At 46.2% G+C, this 19,529-nt stretch overlaps 1 protein-coding gene across 1 annotated transcript in view; it reads left to right on the top strand.

Moving 5' to 3' along the window:
* The window catches only part of LOC121540804 (unconventional myosin-IXAa), a 228,503-nt gene that overhangs the window by 191,984 nt on the left and 16,990 nt on the right, over positions 1–19,529 (top strand). The window contains exons 37-39 of the mRNA XM_041849910.2: positions 8,244–8,349; positions 8,623–8,754; positions 14,871–14,994. Coding sequence (XP_041705844.2) covers positions 8,244–8,349; positions 8,623–8,754; positions 14,871–14,994 — 362 coding nt within the window. The remainder of the gene's footprint in view (positions 1–8,243; positions 8,350–8,622; positions 8,755–14,870; positions 14,995–19,529) is intronic.

The following is a 19,529-nucleotide window of genomic DNA, read 5'->3' as shown; positions in this document are numbered from 1 at the left end:
GGGTACCACATGAGGGAGGAGGATGTCTTCCCTGTAACACACAGCGTTGAGATTGCCTGCAATGACAACAAGCTCAGTCCGATGATGCTGTGACCCACCGCCCCAGACCATGACGGACCCTCCACCTCCAAACGCGAATCCGACCATCACCCCTGGTGAGACAAAACCGCGACTCGTCAGTGAAGAGCACTTTTTGCCAGTCCTGTCTGGTCCAGCGACGGTGGGTTTGTGCCCATAGGCAAAGTTGTTGCCGGTGATGTCTGGTGAGGACCTGCCTTACAACAGGCCTACAAGCCCTCTGTCCAGCCTCTCTCAGCCTATTGCGGACACTCTGAGCACTGATGGAGGGATTGTGCGTTCCTGGTGTAACTTGGGCAGTTGTTGTTGCCATCCTGTACCTGTCCCGCGGGTGTGATGTCCGGATGTACCGATCCTGTGCAGGTGTTGTTACACGTGGTCTGCCACCGCGAGGACGATCAGCTGTCCGTCCTGTCTCCCTGTAGCGCTGTCTTAGGCGTCTCACAGTACGGATATTGCAATTTATTGCCCTGGCCACATCTGCAGTGCTCATGCCTCCTTGCAGCATGCCTAAGGCACGTTCACACAGATGAGCAGGGACCCTGGGCATCTTTCTTTTGGTGTTTCTCAGAGTCAGTAGAAAGGCCTCTTTAGTGTCCTAAGTTTTCATAACTGTGAACTTAATTGCCTACTGTAAGCTGTTAGTGTCTTAACGACCGTTCCACAGGTGCATGTTCATTAATTGTTTATGGTTCATTGAACAAGCATGGGAAACAATGTTTAAACCCTTTACAATGAAGATCTGTGAAGTTATTTAGATTTTTATTAATTATCTTTGAAAGACAGGGTCCTGAAAAAGGGACGTTTCTTTTTATTGCTGAGTTTATATATATATATATATATATATATATATATATATATATATATATATATATATATATATATATATATATATATATATATAACAGTGGGGAAAAAAGTATTTAGTCAGCCACCAATTGTGCAAATTCTCCCACTTAAAAAGATGAGAGAGGCCTGTAATTTTCATCATAGGTACACGTCAACTATGACAGACAAAATGAGAAAAAAAATTCCAGAAAATCACATTGTAGGATTTTTTTATGAATTTATTTGCAAATTATGGTGGAAAATAAGTATTTGGTCAATAACAAAAGTTTCTCAATACTTTGTTATATACCCTTTGTTGGCAATGACACAGGTCAAACGTTTTCTGTAAGTCTTCACAAGGTTTTCACACACTGTTGCTGGTATTTTGGCCCATTCCTCCATGCAGATCTCCTCTAGAGCAGTGATGTTTTGGGGCTGTCACTGGGCAACACAGACTTTCAACTCCCTCCAAAGATTTTCTATGGGGTTGAGATCTGGAGACTGGCTATGCCACTCCAGGACCTTGAAATGCTTCTTACGAAGCCTCTCCTTCGTTGCCTGGGCGGTGTGTTTGGTATCATTGTCATGCTGAAAGACCCAGCCACGTTTAATCTTCAATGCCCTTGCTGATGGAAGGAGGTTTTCACTCAAAATCTCACGATACATGGCCCCATTCATTCTTTCCTTTACACGGATCAGTCGTCCTGGTCCCTTTGCAGAAAAACAGCCCCAACGCATGATGTTTCCACCCCCATGCTTCACAGTAGGTATGGTGTTCTTTGGATGCAACTCAGCATTCTTTGTCCTCCAAACACGACGAGTTGAGTTTTTACCAAAAAGTTCTATTTTGGTTTCATCTGACCATATGACATTCTCCCAATCCTCTTCTGGATCATCCAAATGCACTCTAGCAAACTTCAGACGGGCCTGGACATGTACTGGCTTAAGCAGGGGGACACGTCTGGCACTGCAGGATTTGAGTCCCTGGCGGCGTAGTGTGTTACTGATGGTAGGCTTTGTTACTTTGGTCCCAGCTCTCTGCAGGTCATTCACTAGGTCCTCCCGTGTGGTTCTGGGATTTTTGCTCACCGTTCTTGTGATCATTTTGACCCCACGGGGTGAGATCTTGCATGGAGCCCCAGATCGAGGGAGATTATCAGTGGTCTTGTATGTCTTCCATTTCCTAATAATTGCTCACACAGTTGATTTCTTCAAACCAAGCTACTTACCTATTGCAGATTCAGTCTTCCCAGCCTGGTGCAGGTCAACAATTTTGTTTCTGGTGTCCTTTGACAGCTCTTTGGTCTTGGCCATAGTGGAGTTTGGAGTGTGACTGTTTGAGGTTGTGGACAGGTGTCTTTTATACTGATAACAAGTTCAAACAGGTGCCATTAATACAGGTAACGAGTGGAGGACAGAGGAGCCTCTTAAAGAATAAGTTACAGGTCTGTGAGAGCCAGAAATCTTGCTTGTTTGTAGGTGACCAAATACTTATTTTCCACCATAATTTGCAAATACATTCATAAAAAATCCTACAATGTGATTTTCTGGAGAAAAAAATGCTCAATTTGTCTGTCATAGTTGACGTGTACCTATGATGAAAATTACAGGCCTCTCTCATCTTTTTAAGTGGGAGAACTTGCATAATTGGTGGCTGACTAAATACTTTTTTTCCCCACTATATATATATATATATACACTACCTTTCAAAAGTTATGGGTCACTTAGAAATGTCCGTGTTTTCGAAAGAACAGCAATTTTTTTGTCCATTTAAAATAACATCAAATTGATCAGAAATACAGTGTAGACTTTGTTAATGTTGTAAATGGCTATTGTAGCTGGAAATGGCAGATTTTTAATGGAATATCTACATAGGCGTACAGAGGCCCATTATCAGCAACCATCAGTCCTGTGTTCCAATGGCACATTGTGTTTGCTAATCCAAGTTTATCATTTTAACCTTTTGCAATTATGTTAGCACAGCTGAAAACTGTTTTGCTGATTAAAGAAGCAATAAAACTGGCCTTCTTGAGACTAGTTGAGTATCTGGAGTATCAGCAATTGTGGGTTCGATTACAGGCTCAAAATGGCAGAAACAAATAACTTTCTTCTGAAACTCGTCAGTCTATTCTTGTTTTGAGAAATGAAGGTTATTCCATGCGAGAAATTGCCAATAAACTGAAGATCTCGTACAACGCTGTGTACTACTCCCTTCACAGAACAGCGCAAACTGGCTCTAACCAGTATAGAAAGAGGAGTGGGAGGCCCCGGTGCACAACTGAGCAAGAGGACAAATACATTAGAGTATCTAGTTTGAGAAACAGACGCCTCACAGGTCCTCAACTGGCAGCTTCATTAAATAGTACTGCAAAACCCATCTCAATGTCAACAGTGAAGAGGCGAGTCCGGGATGCTGACCTTCTAGGCAGAGTTGCAAAGAAAATGCAATATCTCAGACTGGCCAATAAAAAGAAAAGATTAAGATGGGAAAAAGAACACAGAGACTGGACAGAGGAAGATTGGAAAAAAGTGTTTTGGACAGACGAATCAAAGTTTGAGGTGTTCGGATCACAAAGAAGAACATTTGTGAGATGCAGACCAAATGAAAAGATGCTGGAGGAGTGCTTGATGCCATCTGTCAAGCATGGTGGAGGCAATGTGATGGTCTGAGGGTGCTTTGGTGGTGGTAAAGTGGGAGATTTGTAAAGGGTAAAATGGATCTTGAAGAAGGAAGGCTATCACTCCATTTTGCAACGCCATGCCATACCCTGTGGACGGCGCTTGATTGGAGCCAATTTCCTCCTACAACAGGACAATGACCCAAAGCACAGCTCCAAACTATGCAATAACTATTTAGGGAAGAAGCAGTCAGCTGGTATTCTGTCTATAATGGAGTGGCCAGCACAGTCGCCGGATCTCAACCCTTTTGAGCTGTTGTGGGAGCAGCTTGACCGTATGGTACGTAAGAAGTGCCCATCAAGCCAATCCAACTTGTGGGAAGTGCTTCAGGAAGCATGGGGTGAAATCTCTTCAGATTAACTCAAGAAATTGACAACTAGAATGCCAAAGGTCTGCAGGGCTGTAATTGCTGCAAATGGAGGATTATTTGACTAAAGCAAAGTTTGAAGGACACAATTATTATGTCAATTAAAAATCATTATTTCTAACCTTGTCAATGACTACATTTCCTATGCACTTTGCTATATTTCCTATTCAAACTCATTTCATGTATGTTTTCATTGAAAACAAGGACATTTCGATGTGACCCCAAACTTTTGAATGTTAGTGTATATATTAGTCAAAGGTTTGGACACACCTACTCATTCAAGGGTTTTTCTTTATTTTTACTATTTTCTACATTGTAGAATAATAGTGAAGACATCAAAACTATGAAATAACAGATATGGAATCATGCAGTAACCAAAAAAGTGTTAAACAAATCTAAATATATTTTATATTTGAGATTCTTCAAAGTAGCCACCCTTTGCCTTGATGACAGCTTTGCACACTCTTGGCATTGTGTATATATTGAAGCGTCATCTCAAGACATCAGTAAGTTAAAGCTTGGTCACAAATGGGTCTTCCAAATGGACAAAGACCCCAAGCATACTTCCAAAGTTGTGGCAAAATGGCTTAAGGACAACAAAGTCAAGGTATTGGAGTGGCCATCACAAAGCGCTGACCTCAATCCTATAGGACATTTGTGGGCAGAACTGAAAAAGCGTGTGCGAGCAAGGAGGCCTACAAACCTGACTCAGTTACACCATCTCTGTCAGGAGGAATGGGCCAAAATTCACCCAACTTATTGTGGGAAGCTTGTGGAAGGCTACCCGAAACGTTTGATCCAAGTTAAACAATTTAAAGGCAATGCTACCAAATACTAATTGAGTGTATATAAACTTCTGTCCCACTGGGAATGTGATGAAATAAATAAAAGCTGAAATAAATTATTCTCTACTATTATTCTGACATTTCACATTCTTAAAATGAATTGGTGATCCTAACTGAACTAAGACAGGGAATTTTTTACTAGGATTAAATGTCAGGAATTGTGAAAAGTATTTGGCTAAGGTGTATGTAAACGTCCGACTTCAACTGTATATATACAGTGCATTCGGAAACTATTCAGACCCGTTGAGTTTTTCCACATTTTGTTACGTTACAGCCTTATTCTAACATGGATACATTTTGTTAAAAACATTTCGTCATCAATCTACACACAATACCCCATAATGACAAAGCGAAAACAGTTTTTTTTTTTTATGCACATTTATTTTTTAAATAATACTTTCTGAATGCACTGTATAAATCTCTCTCTCTCTCTCTCTCTCTCTCTCTCTCTCTCTCTCTCTCTCTCTCTCTCTCTCTCTCTCTCTCTCTCTCTCTCTCTCTCTCTCTCTCTCTCTCTCTCTCTCTCTCTCTCTCTCTCTCTCTCTCTCTCTTCTCTCTCTCTCTCTCTCTCTCTCTCTCTCCTATATATATATATACAGTGGGGGAAAAAAGTATTTAGTCAGCCACCAATTGTGCAAGTTCTCCCACTTAAAAAGATGAGAGAGGCCTGTAATTTTCACCATAGGTACATGTCAACTATGACAGACAAAATCAGGAAAAAAAATCCAGAAAATCACATTGTAGGATTTTTTATGAATTTATTCGCAAATTATGGTGGAAAATAAGTATTTGGTCAATAACAAAAGTTTCTCAATACTTTGTTATATACCCTTTGTTGGCAATGACACAGGTCAAACGTTTTCTGTAAGTCTTCACAAGGTTTTCACACACTGTTGCTGGTATTTTGGCCCATTCCTCCATGCAGATCTCCTCTAGAGCAATGATGTTTTGGGGCTGTCACTGGGCAACACGGACTTTCAACTCCCCTCCAAAGATTTTCTATGGGGTTGAGATCTGGAGACTGGCTAGGCCACTCCAGGACCTTGAATGCATCTTACGAAGCCACTACTTCGTTGCCCGGGCGGTGTGTTTGGGATCATTGTCATGCTGAAAGACCCAGCCACGTTTCATCTGCAATGCCCTTGCTGATGGAAGGAGGTTTTCACTCAAAATCTCACGATACATGGCCCCATTCATTCTTTCCTTTACACGGATCAGTCGTCCTGGTCCCTTTGCAGAAAAACAGCCCCAAAGCATGATGTTTCCACCCCCATGCTTCATAGTAGGTATGGTGTTCTTTGGATGCAACTCAGCATTCTTTGTCCTCCAAACACGACGAGTTGAGTTTTTACCAAAAAGTTATATTTTGGTTTCATCTGACCATAAGACATTCTCCCAATCCTCTTCTGGATCATCCAAATGCACTCTAGCAAACTTCAGACGGGCCTGGACATGTACTGGCTTCAGCAGGGGGACACAGGATTTGAGTCCCTGGCGGCGTACTGTGTTACTGATGGTAGGCTTTGTTACTTTGGTCCCAGCTCTCTGCAGGTCATTCACTAGGTCCCCCCGTGTGGTTCTGGGATTTTTTCCTCACCGTTCTTGTGATCATTTTGACCCCACGGGGTGAGATCTTGCGTGGAGCCCCAGATCAAGGGAGATTATCAGTGGTCTTGTACGTCTTCCATTTCCTAATAATTGCTCCCACAGTTGATTTCTTCAAACCAAGCTGCTTACCTATTGCAGATTCAGTCTTCCCAGCCTGGTGCAGGTCTACAATTTTGTTTCTGGTGTCCTTTGACAGCTCTTTGGTCTTGGCCATAGTGGAGTATGGAGTGTGACTGTTTGAGTTTGTGGACAGGTGTCTTTTATACTGATAACAAGTTCAAACAGGTGCCATTAATACAGGTAACGAGTGGAGGACAGAGGAGCCTCTTAAAGAAGAAGTTACAGGTCTGTGAGAGCAAGAAATCTTGCTTGTTTGTAGGTGACCAAATACTTATTTTCCACCATAATTTGCAAATAAATTCATTAAAAATCCTACAATGTGATTTTCCGGATTTTTTTTCCTCCATTTGTCTGTCATAGTTGACGTGTACCTATGATGAAAATTACAGGCCTCTCTCGTCTTTTTAAGTGGGAGAACTTGCACAATTGGTGGCTGACTAAATACTTTTTTTCCCCACTGTATATATATATATATATATATATAGTGGCTTGCAAAAGTATTCACCCCCCTTGGCAATTTTCCTATTGTGAAACAATCAAGAAATAAGACCAAAAAACAGAACTTGAGCGTGCATAACTATTCACCCCCCCAAAGTCAATACTTTGTAGCGCCACCTTTTGCAGCAATTACAGCTGCAAGTTTCTTGGGGTATGTCTCTATAAACTTGGCACATCTAGCCACTCTGATTTTTGCGCCAGACATAACGTTTTCCTTGATGGCCAAAAAGCTCAATTTTAGTCTCATCTGACCAGAGTACCTTCTTCCATATGTTTGGGGAGTCTCCCACATGCCTTTTGGCGAACATCAAACCTGTTTGCTTATTTTTTTCTTTAAGCAATGGCTTTTTTCTGGCCACTCTTCCGTAAAGCCCAGCTCTGTGGAGTGTATGGCTTAAAGTGGTCCTATGGACAGATACTCCAATCTCCGCTGTGGAGCTTTGCAGCTCCTTCAGGGTTATCTTTGGTCTCTTTGTTGCCTCTCTGATTAATGCCCTCCTTGCCTGGTCCGTGAGTTTTGGTGGGCGGCCCTCTCTTGACAGGTTTGTTGTGGTGCCCTATTCTTTAACATTTTTTATAATGGATTTAATAGTGCTCCGTGGGATGTTCAAAGTTTCAGATATGTTTTTAGAACCCAACCCTGATCTGTACTTCTCCACAACTTTGTCCCTGACCTGTTTGGAGGGCTCCTTGGTCTTCATGGTGCCGCATGCTTGGTGGTGCCCCTTGCTTAGTGGTTTTGCAGACTCTGGGGCCTTTCAGAACAGGTGTATATATACAGAGATCATGTGACAGATCATGTGACACTTAGATTGCACACAGGTGGACTTTATTTCACTAATTATGTGACTTCTGAAGGTAATTGGTTGCACCAGATCTTATTTAGGGGCTTCATAGCAAAGGGGGTGAATACATATGCACACACCACTTTTCCGTATTTTTTTTTTTTTAAAGTAATTAATTTTATTTCACTTCACCAATTTGGACTATTTTGTGTATGTCCATTACATGAAATCCAAATAAAACCCCATTTAAATTACAGGTTGTAATGCAACAAAATAGGAAAAACGCCAAGGGGGATGAATACTTTTGCAAGGCGCTGTAGATATACTTGCTGTGATGGTTGGACCAGTGGCCATATTGAGTGTCCCCATAGGAGTGAAGCAGGAAGTAAAAGCAGGAAGTAATTGTATTTCTATGGTGGTGTGTCCCCCATGCAGGCCAGCCAGACAAGAAGGAGGTGATCTGTGGGGTGTACTCTGTGATTGACCTGCTCAGCAGAACCCACCTGAGCACCCTGGAGCGCCTCATCTTCCACCTGGTCAGGTGAGGGGTCATGTGATCCCACAGGAAACAGGATGTCGACTCACTGGATGCGTCCCAATTCTCCACCCTTCTCCCAAAGTGTCAATCAGAAACTCCCTCCAGTGAATGATACACCAATGCTTCTACGTCCATGACGGGGAGCATGGGACAAGGGTGGAGGATTGGGAAGTTGTCATCCACTGCATACCAGTTTTGACATTGAAGAAACTATTTGCCCGTCTTCTATAGTTTTTTGCGACCCCCTCTGACGTGTGTGTATGTGTGGTCTTCCAGGATCGCCCTACAGGAGGACACCAACCGTATGTCGACCAATGCCCTGGCCATCGTGTTTGCCCCCTGCATCCTCCGCTGCCCCGACACCATAGACCCCCTGCGGAGTGTCCAGGACATCGGCAAGACCACCGCGTAAGACTCACTCATCATGTGCTTCTCACACAGGGCTCATCAGTCCTGGTTCTGGAAGGCTGTGTGCACATTGCAGAATTCCAGGACCATAATTAAGACGCATCACAAACACCCACCATCACCCTGTCAAAGCTAAAATACCAACCCTGCAGGATTAACGACTCACCTAGGCCCTGTCTACCCAATGGCAGTTCCGTTATTTCTTGCCCCTAATCCCTTCAGATCTGATAGATGCCACTCTGCCTTACCACTGAGCTAGTCTACAGCTAGGGACTGTCCCTCAAACTCAACAGTAAGGGCCTTACAGTAGAGTGGGTTATCCCCGAAGTCAAGTGCCTATGATCCTTCACCTTCAGGATCGTCCAGGCCAGAGCTTCAACCTTAGAACACTATGAGAGGTAGCCTGGCGGGTAGGAGTGTTGGGCCAGTAACCGAAAGGTTGCTGGATCTGTCGTTCTGCCACTGAGCAAGGCAGTTAACCCACTGTTCCCCGGGCGCCGATGACGTGGATGTTGATTAAGGCAGCCCCCCCACACCTCTCTGATTCAGAGGGGTTGGGTTAAATGCGGAAGACACATTTCAGTTGAATGCATTCAGTTGTACTAGTGACTAGATATCCCCCTTTCCCTTCTCCTCCCGGGTTAGCTTAGCCCAGAATCTCCCCTCCGACGACTCCTCCCGGGTTAGCTTAGCCCAGAATCTCCCCTCCGACGACTCCTCCCGGGTTAGCTTAGCCCAGAATCTCCCCTCCGACGACTCCTCCCGGGTTAGCTTAGCCCAGAATCTCCCCTCCGACGACTCCTCCCGGGTTAGCTTAGCCCAGAATCTCCCCTCCGACGACTCCTACCACTCAGTACCTATAGCTGGGTCTCAGGTGTAGGTTCCTTTATACCAACCACTCGGGGCCCCAATAGACTAATTAACCAGATGCTGAAAAAAATCCTAAATTAATCAAGTCTATTTCAGAAACCTACAGTAAAACGTCATGCATGTATGACTCTTTGATGACACAGGGTTTCAGAACAATAAAGCAGGGTTTTTTAAAATTATTATTCCAGAAACAGTCATAAGAAATCCCAGATCAATCACAAATCAATATCTCCAATCGATGATAAGCAAACATCAACAGTACACTGAATTGATAGACACCTTCAACGCCATTAACTAAACCTTTATTACTATGCCAATAAAATTATTTTTTGTCAATTACAATTTTATTTTACATATTTAATAACAAGAAAAACGGTCTCTTACAACATCTACAACTCTATCAACAGTGTTTTGGCTCCCCCCTCAGGATGATCTGTCTAAAAACTCTTAACAACTACAGTGGGGAAAAAAAGTATTTAGTCAGCCACCAATTGTGCAAGTTCTCCCACTTAAAAAGATGAGAGAGGCCTGTAATCTTCACCATAGGTACACGTCAACTATGACAGACAAAATGAGAATTTTTTTGCCAGAAAATCACATTGTAGGATTTTTTATGAATTTATTTGCAAATTATGGTGGAAAATAAGTATTTGGTCAATAACATAAGTTTCTCAATACTTTGTTATATACCCTTTGTTGGCAATGACACAGGTCAAATGTTTTCTGTAAGTCTTCACAAGGTTTTCACACACTGTTGCTGGTATTTTGGCCCATTCCTCCATGCAGATCTCCTCTAGAGCAGTGATGTTTTGGGGCTGTCGCTGGGCAACTCTGACTTTCAACTCCCTCCAAAGATTTTCTATGGGGTTGAGATCTGGAGACTGGCTAGGCCACTCCAGGACCTTGAAATGCTTCTTACGAAGCCACTCCTTCGTTGCCCAGGCGGTGTGTTTGGTATCATTGTCATGCTGAAAGACCCAGCCACGTTTCATCTTCAATGCCGTTGCTGATGGAAGGAGGTTTTCACTCAAAATCTCACGATACATGGCCCCATTCATTCTTTCCTTTACACGGATCAGTCGTCCTGGTCCCTTTGCAGAAAAACAGGCCCAAAGCATGATGTTTCCACCCCCATGCTTCACAGTAGGTATGGTGTTCTTTGGATGCAACTCAGCATTCTTTGTCCTCCAAACACGACGAGTTGAGTTTTTACCAAAAAGTTCTATTTTGGTTTCATCTGACCATATGACATTCTCCCAATCCTCTTCTGGATCATCCAAATGCACTCTAGCAAACTTCAGACGGGCCTGGACATGTACTGGCTTAAGCATGGGGACACGTCTGGCACTGCAGGATTTGAGTCCCTGGCGTCGCAGTGTGTTACTGATGGTAGGCTTTGTTACTTTGGTCCCAGCTCTCTGCAGGTCATTCACTAGGTCCCCCCGTGTGGTTCTGGGATTTTTGCTCACCGTTCTTGTGATCATTTTGACCCCATGGGGTGAGATCTTGCGTGGAGCCCCAGATCGAGGGAGATTATCAGTGGTCTTGTATGTCTTCCATTTCCTAATAATTGCTCCCACAGTTGATTTCTTCAAACCAAGCTGCTTACCTATTGCAGATTCAGTCTTCCCAGCCTGGTGCAGGTCTACAATTTTGTTTCTGGTGTCCTTTGACAGCTCTTTGGTCTTGGCCATAGTGGATTTTGGAGTGTGACTGTTTGAGGTTGTGGACAGGTGTCTTTTATACTGATAACAAGTTCAAACAGGTGCCATTAATACAGGTAACGAGTGGAGGACAGAGGAGCCTCTTAAAGAAGAAGTTACAGGTCTGTGAGAGCCAGAAATCTTGCTTTGTTTATAGGTGACCAAATACTTATTTTCCACCATAATTTGCAAATAAATTCATAAAAAATCCTACAATGTGATTTTCTGGATTTTTTTTCCTCAATTTGTCTGTCATAGTTTACGTGTACCTATGATAAAAATTACAGGCCTCTCTCATCTTTTTAAGTGGGAGAACTTGCACAATTGGTGGCTGACTAAATACTTTTTTTCCCCACTGTACTTTAACACGTTTCTATCAACAAGGTATTCTTATGGATTCCTCCTAGAATTTTACTTTAACTGAGTATAATAAAACATGTAATATAAGTATAATAAAAAAAATATGTAGATATTTTCAGCTAAAAAGCTACAGCAAAAATCTTCTTCCAGCAGTCAACAGGTTATCCTAGCAAGCTCAAAGAGAGTACCCCTCTCCCAAAAATCATGGTTCTTTTATACCCTCCATTTTTCTTTCTGCTAACTCCTGCTCCGATGCAGCATTCAGTGGTTAACACCCAATGCAGCCCCTCGCCTTGGCAGGACGTTCGCTTTCACAGATGCCCGCCTTGACAGGATGCCTCTTCCTTGCCACTCTGACCAGGGAATTTCCAATGCAAGCTAGCACCTTTTGGTACACTCCATTATCATTTAACTTTTAAAACATACATTTTTAAACATTAACATTTCCTACTTGCCTCCATTATAATCCCACTCTAACCTAACTTATTACTCCCATTACCTCTTAGACATCCAACAAGTTAAAAATGTCATCATTACAACATTCAAACATTGTGACCTTTCATGATCAACCTCCTACAGGCCCTAAGGCCTTGTTCCTCGAAGCTTAACAAACATAATCTATATCCACCTTACCTTAAAGCAAATAACATTATAACACTGTTAACCATTTTACTGCTTTTCTTCAATCATCCTTTACTATCTCCCCTGGTACATTTCCCAATGCTTTCACCCTTCAACGTTTAACATATTTAACCTTTAATTATTATTTCAATAAATTCCAGTCCCAAATGCATTTTTTTTTTTTTTAATCCATATCAATTCCCCCTCAATGTTGATTCTTCTTTGTGCTCTGTGTGAAAGTGAAACTTCTTCATGAGCGCGTGGGCGTACAGTATGCAAGTGTGTCTCTAAAATGTCACAGAGAACTGGGCCTCGGCCTGGCTCCTCTTGACAACCCGATAGCTGCAACTGTGTATACAATGGAAATGACAACTGACATACCTCAATAGCTTTAATTTGTCAGATGAATTAGTGTTTTTATGTTGCAGATCCTTCAGACTGCAATCAGTTCCTAAAATAACAATATCAATAATCATTTCTAAAGTATAGATTGAGCAACAGGAGAAGTTTACCTTATTCACTGGTTGCTCATTCTGCCTGTCCTCCTCTAGGTATGAGGAGCTGACTCATTCTGCCTGTCCTCCTCTAGGTGTGAGGAGCTGACTCATTCTGCCTGTCCTCCTCTAGGTGTGAGGAGCTGACTCATTCTGCCTGTCCTCCTCTAGGTGTGAGGAGCTGACTCATTCTGCCTGTCCTCCTCTAGGTGTGTGGAGCTGACTCATTCTGCCTGTCCTCCTCTAGGTGTGTGGAGCTGACTCATTCTGCCTGTCCTCCTCTAGGTGTGAGGAGCTGACTCATTCTGCCTGTCCTCCTCTAGGTGTGAGGAGCTGACTCATTCTGCCTGTCCTCTAGGTGTGAGGAGCTGACTCATTCTGCCTGTCCTCCTCTAGGTGTGAGGAGCTGACTCATTCTGCCTGTCCTCCTCTAGGTGTGTGGAGCTGACTCATTCTGCCTGTCCTCCTCTAGGTGTGTGGAGCTGACTCATTCTGCCTGTCCTCCTCTAGGTGTGAGGAGCTGACTCATTCTGCCTGTCCTCCTCTAGGTATGTGGAGCTGACTCATTCTGCCTGTCCTCCTCTAGGTGTGTGGAGCTGACTCATTCTGCCTGTCCTCCTCTAGGTGTGTGGAGCTGACTCATTCTGCCTGTCCTCCTCTAGGTGTGTGGAGCTGACTCATTCTGCCTGTCCTCCTCTAGGTGTGTGGAGCTGACTCATTCTGCCTGTCCTCCTCTAGGTGTGTGGAGCTGACTCATTCTGCCTGTCCTCCTCTAGGTGTGAGGAGCTGACTCATTCTGCCTGTCCTCCTCTAGGTGTGTAGAGCTGACTCATTCTGCCTGTCCTCCTCTAGGTGTGTGGAGCTGACTCATTCTGCCTGTCCTCCTCTAGGTGTGAGGAGCTGACTCATTCTGCCTGTCCTCCTCTAGGTGTGAGGAGCTGACTCATTCTGCCTGTCCTCCTCTAGGTATGTGGAGCTGACTCATTCTGCCTGTCCTCCTCTAGGTGTGTGGAGCTGACTCATTCTGCCTGTCCTCCTCTAGGTGTGAGGAGCTGACTCATTCTGCCTGTCCTCCTCTAGGTGTGTGGAGCTGACTCATTCTGCCTGTCCTCCTCTAGGTGTGAGGAGCTGACTCATTCTGCCTGTCCTCCTCTAGGTGTGAGGAGCTGACTCATTCTGCCTGTCCTCCTCTAGGTGTGAGGAGCTGACTCATTCTGCCTGTCCTCCTCTAGGTGTGAGGAGCTGACTCATTCTGTCTGTCCTCCTCTAGGTGTGAGGAGCTGACTCATTCTGCCTGTCCTCCTCTAGGTGTGTGGAGCTGACTCATTCTGCCTGTCCTCCTCTAGGTGTGTGGAGCTGACTCATTCTGCCTGTCCTCCTCTAGGTGTGTGGAGCTGACTCATTCTGCCTGTCCTCCTCTAGGTGTGTGGAGCTGACTCATTCTGCCTGTCCTCCTCTAGGTGTGTGGAGCTGACTCATTCTGCCTGTCCTCCTCTAGGTGTGAGGAGCTGACTCATTCTGCCTGACCTCCTCTAGGTGTGTAGAGCTGACTCATTCTGCCTGTCCTCCTCTAGGTGTGTGGAGCTGACTCATTCTGCCTGTCCTCCTCTAGGTGTGAGGAGCTGACTCATTCTGCCTGTCCTCCTCTAGGTGTGAGGAGCTGACTCATTCTGCCTGTCCTCCTCTAGGTATGTGGAGCTGACTCATTCTGCCTGTCCTCCTCTAGGTGTGTGGAGCTGACTCATTCTGCCTGTCCTCCTCTAGGTGTGAGGAGCTGACTCATTCTGCCTGTCCTCCTCTAGGTGTGTGGAGCTGACTCATTCTGCCTGTCCTCCTCTAGGTGTGAGGAGCTGACTCATTCTGCCTGTCCTCCTCTAGGTGTGAGGAGCTGACTCATTCTGCCTGTCCTCCTCTAGGTGTGAGGAGCTGACTCATTCTGCCTGTCCTCCTCTAGGTGTGAGGAGCTGACTCATTCTGTCTGTCCTCCTCTAGGTGTGAGGAGCTGACTCATTCTGCCTGTCCTCCTCTAGGTGTGAGGAGCTGACTCATTCTGCCTGTCCTCCTCTAGGTGTGTGGAGCTGATCATCGGAGAACAGATGAATAAGTACAGGGCCAGACTGAAGGACATCAACAGTCTGGAGTTTGCTGAGAACAAGGCCAAGAGCAGACTGACACACATCAGGAAGTCAATGGTAAGGCACCAGGGACGTGTTCATTAAGCATCAAATGGAAGAAAACAGACTGAAAATTGGAGGGACTTCCTGGACTTCATTTTTGTTGCAAAATGTTTTAAAGCGTTTTCTGTCGCATACCCTAATGAACACGACCCAGGGGTCTCAGGGAGGACAAAATGTGACCTTACCCTCTATGACTGAGGTCATCATAGACCTCCCTCTCTGTCTTCCGGTGGTTTTACCTTTAGCCTTTAACTCCTCTCACACGATGTAATGTTCTCCAATGAAGGTTTCCCTCTCTGACCCAATTCTCCCCTTACCCCTTACCCCTTACCCCACTCCAGAAACCTGTACTAATCGCTGTTAAGTTTATTGGCATAACCCGTACGACCACTCCGGTATGTATTCCTAGTATATACTCCATGTGACCACACCCAGTCCTGTTAGCCCATTTGTCTGTGGCGCTGTCAATCAACCAGTCCTGTCAGCCCATTTATCTGTGGCGCTGACAATCAACCAGCCCTGTCAGCCCATTTGTCTGTGGCGCTGTCAATCAACCAGTCCTGTCAGCCCATTTATCTGTGGCGCTGACAATCAACCAGTCCTGTCAGCCCATTTATCTGTGGCGCTGACAATCAACCAGTCCTGTCAGCCCATTTATCTGTGGCACTGTCAATCAACCAGTCCTGTCAGCCCATTTATCTGTGGCGCTGACAATGCTGTCAGTCAATTCTGCTCTGCGTGCCCTCACAATGCCATCTCTCCTTCTCTCTCTCTCCCTCCTTCTCTCTCTCTCTCTCTCCCTCCTCCTCTCTCTCTCTCTCTCTCTCTCTCTCTCTCTCTCTCTCTCTCTCTCTCTCTCTCTCTCTCTCTCTCCTCTCTCTCTCCCTCCTTCTCTCTCTCTCCCTCCTTCTCTCTCTCTCCTCTCTCTCTCCCTCCTCTCTCTCTCTCCTTCTCTCTCTCTCTCCTCTCTCTCTCTCCCTCCTCTCTCTCTCTCTCTCTCTCCCTCCTTCTCTCTCTCTCTCCCTCCTTATCTCTCTCTCCCTCCTCCTCTCTCTCTCTCCCTCCTTCTCTCTCTCTCCCTCCTTCTCTCTCTCTCCCTCCTCTCTCTCTCTCTCTCCCCCTCCTTATCTCTCTCTCTCTCCCCCTCCTTATCTCTCTCTCTCTCCCCCTCCTTCTCTCTCTCTCTCCCCCTCCTTCTCTCTCTCTCCCTCCTCTCTATCTCTCTCCCCCTCCTTCTCTCTCTCTCCTCTCTCTCCCTCCTTCTCTCTCTCCCCCTCCTCTCTCTCCTTGTCTCTCTCTCTCTCTCCCTCCTTCTCTCTCTCTCTCTCCCTCCTTCTCTCTCTCTCTCGCTCTCTCTCCCTCCTTCTCTCTCTCTCTCTCTCTCTCCTTCTCTCTCTCTCCCTCCCCTCTCTCTCTCCTTCTCTCTCTCTCCCTCCTTCTCTCTCTCTCCCTCCTTCTCTCTCTCTCTCTCCTCTCTCTCTCTCCCTCCTCTCTCTCTCTCTCTCTCTCTCCCTCCTTCTCTCTCTCTCTCCCTCCTTCTCTCTCTCTCTCTCCCTCCTTCTCTCTCTCTCTCTCTCCCTCCTCTCTCTCTCTCTCTCTCTATCCCTCCTCTCTCTCTCTCTCCCTCCTCTCTCTCTCTCTCTCTCTCTCTCCTCTCTCTCTCTCTCTCTCTCTCTCTCTCCTCTCTCTCTCCCTCCTCTCTCTCTCTCCCTCCTCTCTCTCTCTCCCTCCTTCTCTCTCTCTCCCTCCCTCCTTCTCTCTCTCCGTCTCTCTCTCTCCCTCCTTTTCTCTCTCCCTTCTCTCTCCCTCCTCTCTCTCTCCCTCCTTCTCTCTATCTCTCCCCTTCTCTCTCTCTCCCTCCTTCTCTCTCTCTCTCTCTCCCTCCTTCTCTCTCTCTCTCCCTCCCTCCTTCTCTCTCTCCGTCTCTCTCTCCCTCCTTTTCTCTCTCCTCTCTCTCCCTTCTCTCTCCCTTCTCTCTCTCTCCTTCTCTCTCTCTCTCTCCTTCTCTCTCTCTCCCTCCTTCTCTCTCTCTCTCCCCCTCCTCTCTCTCCCTCATTCTCTCTCTCTCCCTCCTTCTCTCTCTCTCTCCCTCATTCTCTCTCTCTCCCTCATTCTCTCTCTCTCTCTCTCTCTCCCTCCTTCTCTCTCTTTCTCTCCCTCCTTCTCTCTCGCCCTCCTTCTCTCTGTCCCTCCTTCTCTCTGTCCCTCCTCTCTCTCTCCCTCCTTCTCTCTCCCCCTCCTTCTCTCTCCCTCCTTCTCTCTCCCCCTCCTCCTCTCTCTCTCTCCTTCTCTCTCTCCCCTCCTCTCTCCCTCCCCTCCTCTCTCCCTCCTCTCTTTCCCTCCTCTCTCTCCTTCTCTCTCTCCTTCTCTCTCTCTCCGTCCTTCTTTCTCACTCCGTCCTTCTCTCTCTCCTTCTCTCCGCAGTCGGCCAACTGTCATTCTCAGCTTGTCACTTACAATGCATTCAGAAAGTATTCAGACACCTTCCCTTTTTCCACATTTTGTTACGTTACAACCTTATTCTAAAATGGATTAAATAAATGTTTTCCTCATCAATCTACACACAATACCCCATAATGACAAAGCAAAAACAGGTTTTAAGAAAAACCAAGCCATGAGGTCGAAGGAATTGTCCGCAGAGCTCCTAGACAGGATTGTGTCGAGGCACAGATCTTTGGAAGGGTACCAAAAAATTTCTGCAGCATTGAAGGTCCCAAAGAACACAGTGGCCTCCATCATTCTTAAATGGAAGAAGTTTGGAACCACCAAGACTCTTCCTAGAGCTGGCCGCCCGGCCAAACTGAGCAATCGGGAGAGAAGGGCCTTGGTCAGGGAGGTGACCAAGAACCCGTTGGTCACTCTGACAGAGCTCCAGTGTTTCTCTGTGGAGATGGGAGAACCTTCCAGAAGGACAACCATCTCTGCAGCACTCCACCAATCAGGCCTTTATGGTAGAGTGGCCAGACGGAAGCCCATTTATCTGTGGCGCTGACAATCAACCAGCCCTGTCAGCCCATTTGTCTGTGGCGCTGTCAATCAACCAGTCCTGTCAGCCCATTTATCTGTGGCGCTGACAATCAACCAGTTCTGTCAGCTCATTTGTCTGTGGCGCTGACAATCAACCAGTCCTGTCAGCCCATTTATCTGTGGCGCTGACAATCAACCAGTCCTGTCAGCCCATTTATCTGTGGCACTGTCAATCAACCAGTCCTGTCAGCCCATTTATCTGTGGCGCTGACAATGCTGTCAGTCAATTCTGCTCTGCGTGCCCTCACAATGCCATCTCTCCTTCTCTCTCTCTCCCTCCTCCTCTCTCTCTCTATCCCTCCTCTCTCTCTCTCCCTCCTCTCTCTCTCCCTCCTTCTCTCTCTCTCTCCCTCCTTTTCTCTCCCCCTCCTTCTCTCTCTCCCTCCTCTCTCTCTCTCTCTCTTCTCTCTCTCTCTCCCTCCTTATCTCTCTCTCTCCCTCCTTCTCTCCCTCCTTCTCTCTCTCTCTCTCCCTCCTTCTCTCTCTCTCCCTCCTTCTCTCTCTCTCTCTCCCCCTCCTTCTCTCTCTCCCCCTCCTCTCTCTCATTGTCTCTCTATCCCCTCTCTCTCTCCCTCCTTCTCTCTCTCCCTCCTCTCTTTCTCCTCTCTCTCTCTCTCTCTCTCCCTCCTTCTCTCTCTCTCTCCCTCCTTCTCTCTCTCTCTCCCTCCTTCTCTCTCTCTCTCTCCCTCCTTCTCTCTCTCTCTCTCCCTCCTTCTCTCTCTCTCTCTCCCTCCTTCTCTCTCTCTCTCTATCCCTCCTTCTCTCTCTCTCTATCCGCCCTTCTCTCTCTCCCTCCTCTCTCTCTCTCTCTCTCCCTCCTCTCTCTCTCTCCCTCCTCTCTCTCTCCCCCTCCTCTCTCTCCCCCTCCTCTCTCTCTCCCTCCTTCTCTCTCCCTCCCTCCTTCTCTCTCTCTCCCTCCTTCCTTCTCTCTCTCTCCGTCTCTCTCTCCCTCCTTTTCTCTCTCCCTTCTCTCTCCCTCCTCTCTCCTTCTCTCTCTCTCCCTCCTCTCTCTCTCCCTCCTTCTCTCTCTCTCCCTCCTTCTCTCTATCTCTCCCCTCTCTCTCTCCCTCCTTCTCTCTATCTCTCCCCTCTCTCTCTCCCTCCTCTCTCTCCCTCCTTCTCTCTCTCTCTCCCTCCCTCCTTCTCTCTCTCTCCGTCTCTCTCTCCCTCCTTTTCTCTCTCCTCTCTCTCCCTTCTCTCTCTCTCCTTCTCTCTCTCTCCCTCCTTCTCTCTCTCTCTCTCCCTCCTCCCTCTCTCTCTCCCTCCTTCTCTCTCTCTCTCTCTCCCTCTTTCTCTCTCTCTCTCCCTCCTTCTCTCTGTCCCTCCTTCTCTCTCTCTCTCCCCCTCCTTCTCTCTCCCCCTCCTTCTCTCTCTCTCCTCTCTCTCTCTCCTTCTCTCTCTCCCCTCCTTCTCTCCCTCCTCTCTCTCCTTCTCTCTCTCCTTCTCTCTCTCCCTCCTCTCTCCGTCCTTCTTTCTCACTCCGTCCTTCTCTCTCTCCTTCTCTCCGCAGTCGGCCAACTGTC

The sequence above is a fragment of the Coregonus clupeaformis genome, chromosome 26, assembly GCF_020615455.1.
Source record: "Coregonus clupeaformis isolate EN_2021a chromosome 26, ASM2061545v1, whole genome shotgun sequence".
Taxonomy (NCBI): domain Eukaryota; kingdom Metazoa; phylum Chordata; class Actinopteri; order Salmoniformes; family Salmonidae; genus Coregonus; species Coregonus clupeaformis.
Note: the sequence above shows the minus strand (reverse complement) of the source record. Positions and strands in the feature narration are given on the sequence as shown.